The 7,639-nt window shown below is 39.7% G+C and overlaps 1 protein-coding gene across 1 annotated transcript in view; it reads right to left on the bottom strand.

Moving 5' to 3' along the window:
* Positions 1-1,367: 1,367 nt before the first annotated feature.
* Positions 1,368-7,639, bottom strand: part of TMTC1 (transmembrane O-mannosyltransferase targeting cadherins 1) — a 222,348-nt gene continuing 216,076 nt past the window's right edge. Inside the window, exons 17-20 of the mRNA XM_060776763.2 lie at positions 6,210-6,347; positions 4,923-5,045; positions 4,475-4,552; positions 1,368-2,819 (exon numbers count right to left, since the gene is read on the bottom strand). Of these exons, the coding sequence (XP_060632746.2) occupies positions 2,685-2,819; positions 4,475-4,552; positions 4,923-5,045; positions 6,210-6,347 (474 nt within the window). The 3' untranslated portion in view covers positions 1,368-2,684. The remainder of the gene's footprint in view (positions 2,820-4,474; positions 4,553-4,922; positions 5,046-6,209; positions 6,348-7,639) is intronic.

The raw sequence follows: 7,639 nt of genomic DNA, 5'->3' as shown, positions 1-7,639 counted from the left end.
TTTAAAAGTTTGATGTGGCAAGATACTCTCCCCCCCTTAAAAAAAATTACAAAATATGAAGCATTACAGATGGAAGGTTTCACTGTCAAAACCAGGGATATTGAAAAGAAATCACAATTTTTTCATCTTGATGGAATGAAGAAAACAAGGCAATCATAAGACCTTTCACCCTTGCACAACAGCAAGAGACCAGTATCTTTTTCTTGTTGCCTTATTGGATTTTGTGCAAAATCACCATATTTCATGGAAAGAAATGTGCAAAAATGTTGAGAGGCTTGTCTTACCAAATGCAACCTCTTAGAGAATGCACAAAAACTTTTGTAATCTCATTCGGCAGCCTTTTTTTTTACATTATTCTCGCACACTAAAACAAAATAAGTAAAGATTTACACCCCTAGTCTGAATTTCCTGGGGAATTCAATTAATCAAGCAAAGTGACTGCACAACAAAAATCTGTCTCCAGAACCATCCAAAAATATTGAGAGCCCCGACTTTGCTATTCTAGGATGGCCTCAGGCATTTGAAATTTAATTCAAGTTTCACCAAAGTGCCCCCCCCCCCCACCACCACCTCCTACAGCAGCCATGAGTATGTGCAGGCTTATAGTTACCAAATGGATTAGCGAGGTATGGTCCTGCCAAGTGTCATTAACTATTCCCCAGATTTCTAGAAGTGTGGTAAGAATTTCTTCATTACTTGGCAAGAAATACAAATGGAGATTAATTTAGTATTCATATGCATGTTTTGATATGTTATCAGATTGTAAATGGTCTTCAATATTTACTCACGGACAGAAATCCCACAAGAGCCTGCTCCAAACCGTTGCCCTCCATATGATAGACTATAGTTCCCATTCTCTCCACCAAACATGGTTGATGGTGAGCGATTAGGAACAGCAGTAGTCAGAATTATCCATTGACACAACTCAACATGCATTAGCTATGTTTATGGAGGATCATAATCCAAGTCAATGAACATGACAGCTGAGCTCTTGAATGAATCCTTATTTGAGTAGGCTGCCACTTTGTTTCATAGAATCATAGAGTTGGATGAGATCTTGTGGGCCATCCAGTCCAAGCCTCTGCCAAGAAGCAGGAAAATCACATTCAAAGCAGCCCTGACAGATGCCCATCCAGCCTTTATTTAAAAGCCTCCAAAGAAGGAGAGTTAAGAGAAGAAGAATGCATCAATCACTGGAGGCATCTGAGTGCTCTAGGAATACCAACAGAGTAATTTAATATACATTCCCCCATCAACTCGTGGTTGCTACCTTCTCCAACTTCATAAAAATAAAGAGCAACAGCCACGTGTTCAGCTACTTTTCCAGTTATGAAACAAACCACCTAATTTTTCCTCACAGAGAAAAGTGAAATATATGACATTTTTATTATGTTCAATAAATAACACTCAAATATGAAATACTCAAACTCGGTAATACGAACTCTCTTCTCTCTCATATATTTGTTTTGTGGAGAAAAGGGGGAATAACATTTCTAAATGTCAAAAAGAAAAGATATCTCTAAAATCCCTTTCCTCACTTGTTTCCCCAAGTCTCATATATCAAGTGACCTTAAAAAAATCATTTCCACACTAGATCTCCCAGAAACCCCCAATTGGCGCCAGTGTACAAAGGCCACTAAGGAAGGTTCAATGTGCTCAGGGGCTTTCTTAAGCCTTCTTCTCACAGAAGCCTTTGTGCCATCCCTCAAAAGCTCCTCTCCCAACGCAGGAGCCTCTCCTGATCAGTCTCTAAAGTAACACAAGATCTGTGGGTGAGCAGGGGAAATCCCATGTGCATGGTTCCTATGTTTTGAGTAACATAATTATTTTTAAAAGAGAAACTACAACCCGCTAACATTACTGAAATGATCTGAAGTGCTTGAGCAATTTGTAGAGATGCCATCCAATGAATCTGTTTTCAGCAAAGAAAACTTCTTACTTTGAGGAAAGAAACAACTCTAAACTCCAACCTCTGGTGTGATAACTTGTATACAAACACCACAAAACAATGTTTTGAATTCAGGGCTTCTTTTTCAGGAATCACGCTCATGATCAAAATACTTGGCAGAAAATTAAGATGTATGAATTTCCATCCTGGCGATGGACTATATGATTTCCTAGGTCTTACAAGAATAATCACCAAGAAGACTTAAGATGGCTGCTGTTTTCTTCAGCTATGGCTACCGCAGCCTCTTCCAACTGTTTCTCATTGATTGTGGCAACTACCTTCTTGGCTATCCAGGTACTCAGTCCTGATGCCCATTCTGGTAAAGTGTTCCTATAGCAAGACTGAACCAAGAAGACCATCCTATTCAGCCCTCAGTGAATCACACCATTTGTTCACTTCCAACCATCATCCCAGTGCCCATTTTTTGAAAGAGTCTGAGATATAGAAGCATTCCCTCTATAAATGTTGAAGAAAGGAGTATAAGGCAAATCCATCTAAGCAGCAATCTGGATTATGATCAGGTCTTCACCCATGTGACAGCATATCTAGAGACCAATAGCAGGAGGATCCCATTAGCTTTGGCTGCTTAAGTACCATTCCCATAGACATCCCTCTTATTTTGGTTCTCCAATGCACCTATAGCTCCTTTCAGTTGGTCACTGTCTTGAAGGAAAACGGTGGTTTTCTACAGCACTTGCTCATCACGAGGAGGCATACATTTATTGTGGTAGCCCTGTTATGTTCTCTCTTGGACATTCTGCAGCCGTTTCTCCAAGCGATCCAGTTTAGCCAAATTCTCTTTCAGCAACTTGCTGTTTGGAACGAGCTGTAAAGCTTTCTCATAATAGTTCCTTGCAGTGATATAGTTACCCTGCAAAAAGAAAGCCAAGAAGAGGAAAGAAGGAAAAGAACCAAAGCATTAGTGGCATCTTCTATTTTGTTGAAATCATATCAGTTAAATGCCCCATTATTATCTCAACCTCTTCCATATGGATGTCCCAAAAGCCCAGAACTTCTGGTTATTGATGTCATTTATATTTATCTTTGTCAGTTATTCAATAATAATAATAATAATAATAATAATAATAATAATAGGTGTCTGGTGTGTGATGAAATACAAAAGGTAGCATAGTGATCTTGTTTGCTGTGTACTAATCTTGTTGTGTATCAAATAATAATAATAATAATAATACACTTTATTTACATTCCTCCCTTCTCCCCTAGAGGACTCAGAGCGGATTACAGCAGACATAGGTAAATATCCAATGCCTTACAATCGCATACAATGAGACACACAACACACAAACAAGGCAAAGGCTTCTCCTTTCATTTCCAGCTTCTGGGGGCAGTGCTCATCTCTGACTCTGGGTGAGGTGTTCTCTATTTTCAAGGCAAGGAGCCTGTGTTGTCACCTTCTGGTTGTGTGGCTGGCAAGACTGCTTGCAGCGTCTTTTTGCCTTTTCCTGCCAAAGCTATTTATCTATTCACATTTGCATGCTTTGAACTGCTAGGTTGGCAGGAGCTAGGGCTAACAGCGGGAGCTCACCCTGTCCCGCAGATTCGAACTGCCAACTTTCAGGTCAGTAGTTCAGCAGCACAAAGGTTTAATCCATTGCGGCACCACAGGCCATTTGTTATATTTGTATTCCACCTTTCCTCCAAGAAACTGAAACCCCATTTTATCCTCATAATAACCCTATGTGATAGGTCAAACTATAAGAGCATGTATGGTTGAAAGTCACAGTCCAACACCACAAATCCAACAGGCTAACTTTCTTCCCTCACTGTGTTTCCTGTCCTATAAAAAAGCAAAGGTTGTTCATAAAATTAAAACCATGCTTTGTGGAGAGGTTTTTATTGCTCTGGTGTCTTCCAGTTGTTTCCAGCTTGCAGTGAACCTAAGGCAGTGGCTCTCAATCTGTGGATCTCCAGGTGTTTAGGCCCACAACTCTCAGAAACCCCAGTCAGTCTACCAGCTGTTAGGATTTCTGGGAATTGAAGGCCAAAACATCTGGGGACCCACAAGTTGAGAACCACTGCCCTAAGGCAAACCCAGCACAGGGTTTTCTTGGCAAGATTGGTCAGAGTTGTTTGCTTTTGTCTTCCTCTAAGGCTGAGAATGTGTGACTTGCCCAAGGTTTCCAATGAGTTTCCATATTTGAGTGGAAATTTGAACCTTGGTCTCCAGAGTTGTAGTGGTTCTCTGAAATCCTTATTATCTCTGAGATCTCCATTATCAAAAGAGGTAATATGTATCAGGTTGGCTTTCAAAGCTTAAAGTCTTCTTCATCAGACAAAGATGGTACAACATTTTGAAGGGGAAGAACATGTTGGTGTTAGAATAACAAGTCATGCATCTTTCTAAAGGAATCATTATGATGTGGTCTTGAGAATGAGTCTATGTAGACACAAATGGCCATGAAGAAACTGAGAATGAAAGCAGTAAGAGAAAAACAATAACATTTTCCCCAAAAACATTATATAAAGAGCTTCATAAACAAATGCAAATCAAGTGAATTTTCTGACCTTGATATGTTCAATGCCTCCCATATTCATCCAGGCTTGTGCTTGCTCTGGGTTGAAGTCTACAGCCACTTTATAGCTCTAAATTAGTAAGAATGTAAAAATTAAAAATTAAAACGTAGTGTTTTAAATACAGAAATCTTAACTGGACAATATAGCAGACTTTCACAGTGTTGGCTTTTGGAAATTACTGAACTACTAGTCCCATAATTCCTTATCATTGGGCATGTCAGTTGCAGGTGACAAAAGTTGCCGTACCACAAGACAGGGATCCCCAGGGTTGACAAGGGCTGGAGAGGGATGACTTTCCCTTTTAAACATCCTTGACACTGTAAATATTTACGTGCAGAGCTTTGTGCATGTATAGAGCAGCATGTTATGTTTAACGAAAGGAGTGCTAAATATATTCAAAGATAATCCCATGATGTTAACACTGTGTTTATCTTTTTACCTCAAAAGCTTTGTCCAAGTGGTTTTGCTCTCTTAGCTGATTTCCTTTAGTGAAAAAGAGCTCTGATATGACTTTAGGGTCCTTTGGTTTCAGCTGTAGAGCTTTGTCTATGGCTTCAAGTGCCTGGGCACATAGAAAGAGACAAAGATAAACATGCCTTGTTTGAATTCAAATAACATATTGACAGTTACTTAATGCAAAAATGTTTATATCTTAATTGTGTCACACAATACTTTACAGTACTGGGGGATATTCTAGTGATTGGCAAGCCCAAAGGTCAAGAAGAAGGACCAAAATACCACCATATTGTAGTCTATATACTCTTACTATCAGCGAGAAAGCCTTTGGGAAGACATTTTAACTTTTTAGAATGGGGAAACACCCAAAGCCGGGAAACCTTAAAATGGTGGTGTTTTCTAGAAGCAGTCATGGCTGTCTGGGGAACTCTAGAAAGCTTGACTTAGCATCAGAGGTGATATTCTGCACCACTGCCTTAATGCTATGCCAGAGCATGGTGGCCCCATGGACAGAAGGAAAGGGCAGGCCACTGATGGAAAGATAAAAGAGAAGCCACACATAGCAGGAGTCTGTTTTCTGTCACACTGATAAGACAAAAAGTAGGGTCTGTTCCTGGTGCTATGATGTGAGAGGGATATAGTCAAGCTAGTAGGTGTCTCTAGAGGGGCAACTAAGATTATAAAGAGTCCACAAAGTGACTTTTATGAGAAATGTTTAAGGATCATCTTCCAATATCTCAAGGCTGTCACATGGAAGAAACAACAACAACAACAACTCATTCTCTACCATTCAAATTGCATGGAGGAGAAGCCACCTAAAAACTAGTAAGAGATATTTAACAACGGAATGGACTTCTTCTCACTTTTATTACTTAGAGCAGTGGTTCTCAACCTATGGGTCCCCAGGTGTTTTGGCCTATAACTCCCTGAAATCCCAGCCAGTTTACCAGCTGTTAGGATTTCTGGGAGTTGAAAACCAAAAACATCTGGGGACGCACAGGTTGATAACCACTGACTTTGACCTTTAAAAAAGAGATCAGATGGCCATCTGCCAGGGAAATTGTTGGACTAGATGAACTTTGGCACTCTTGAAATCTACAATTCTGTGGTTTTATGAAACATCCCTTAATGACAGTACAGTACTATACATGCACAGGGAACATGAAACAAGTGACTAACTTTAAGTCTATCCATGCATTTAAGACTCTCAAGCTGATAGTCAAACAAAGGCTTGATTAGACAAGCTTTCTCATCAAAATGGCACATGTACCTTATTGTAATTCTCTTGTTTGCTGTAAATAGCTGACAAAAGGCGGTAGCACTCCAGGCACTCTGCCTCTTCAGTCACAATATGGCTGGTCATTTGTTCAGCTTCCTTGGTTTGTCCCATCATTGCCAAAACCTGAGCCTACACAAAGTACAGACAAATAATAGGTAAAGCCTCATCTTTTCTGTCACCAATTATAATATTGTTAAAGATTCTGTCTTACACAACAACTTAGTATGGCCTATGAGCCATCAAGAAGTGCCTAACCTCACTGGCTGATGTGCTACCAACGAGATTACCCTTTCACAAGTACACATCTATTTCACCTGAAAAGATAGTGGCACAAAAATCCAAACACAATGATATGAACACTTCAGTGGCCTTGCGTGAGAGAAAGTTGCCTTTCTAATACTCTAGACCTAGGCCCATCTCCTTCTCCTACCTCCTGATGATGATGGTTGTAGGTCAATATATTTGGAGGGCAACAAGATGGGTGCAACTGACATAAGCCCTTGAAAAGTACATTTGAGCATTCTTAATTATGCCCAGAAATAAACCGACAGTTAGTGAAAGTCTTCAAGAACCCAAAAGAAATGTTAATTTCTAGCTGTATTGGTTAACAGACTTACATTCTAGATTGCATATTCTTTTGTAACGTTCTTCAGATACACTCCTACAAAAAAGTATTATAGCCTATTACCTGGGATGTTGACACACCTTGGATTACTATAGGCATATTACTACTTGACATTTTCTTTAAAAGTACTCCTTTTAAAATTAAGCCTGTTTCAGCGCCCTCTGAGCTCTCCATGCAATTCAAGACGGGGCAAGCTACAAGTGTGAGGTGTTTATTAGAACCTTGAGATCCACAAGACAAGTTTAATGCAAAAGGCACACAACGAGAATGAACCATTTTTGAACTCAGGAACTTGTTTCCAGTAATTGCACTGAATGGAGCTCACAGCTCCTTAAATTCTATTCCTGGTATCTCTAAATTTTCTGACTACAAATGTTTAATTTAGGACAGGCAGGGAGTCATTTTTTGTTGCTATTGTTAAACACATGACACTAAATATCCTAAAGGCACCAGATCTTGGACGCTAAGGAGCTCAGTTCTGGTTAGTACTTGGCTGGGGAGACTGCCAACAAATACCAGGTGCTATGGGCTGTATTTCAGAGGAGGGATTTTGCAAAGTCACCTCTGAGTATTCCTTGCTTAAGAAAACCCAATAATATTTATGGGGCCCATCATAAGCCAAATGCAACTTGAAGGTGTGCATACACACACTGTTAAATTTATTGAACTCAGAAATCTTTGCTCTATTCAGATATTTTCAAGTACAGTAGAGTCTCGCTTATATAACATAAACGGGCCAGCAGAACATTGGATAAGCGAAAATTGGAAAATAAGGACAGATTACAGAAAAGCCTAT

This window comes from Anolis sagrei, chromosome 5 (genome assembly GCF_037176765.1).
Source record: "Anolis sagrei isolate rAnoSag1 chromosome 5, rAnoSag1.mat, whole genome shotgun sequence".
NCBI lineage: Eukaryota > Metazoa > Chordata > Lepidosauria > Squamata > Dactyloidae > Anolis > Anolis sagrei.
The sequence above is the reverse complement of the archived record's forward strand: the minus strand, read 5'-3'. Positions and strand labels throughout refer to the sequence as shown.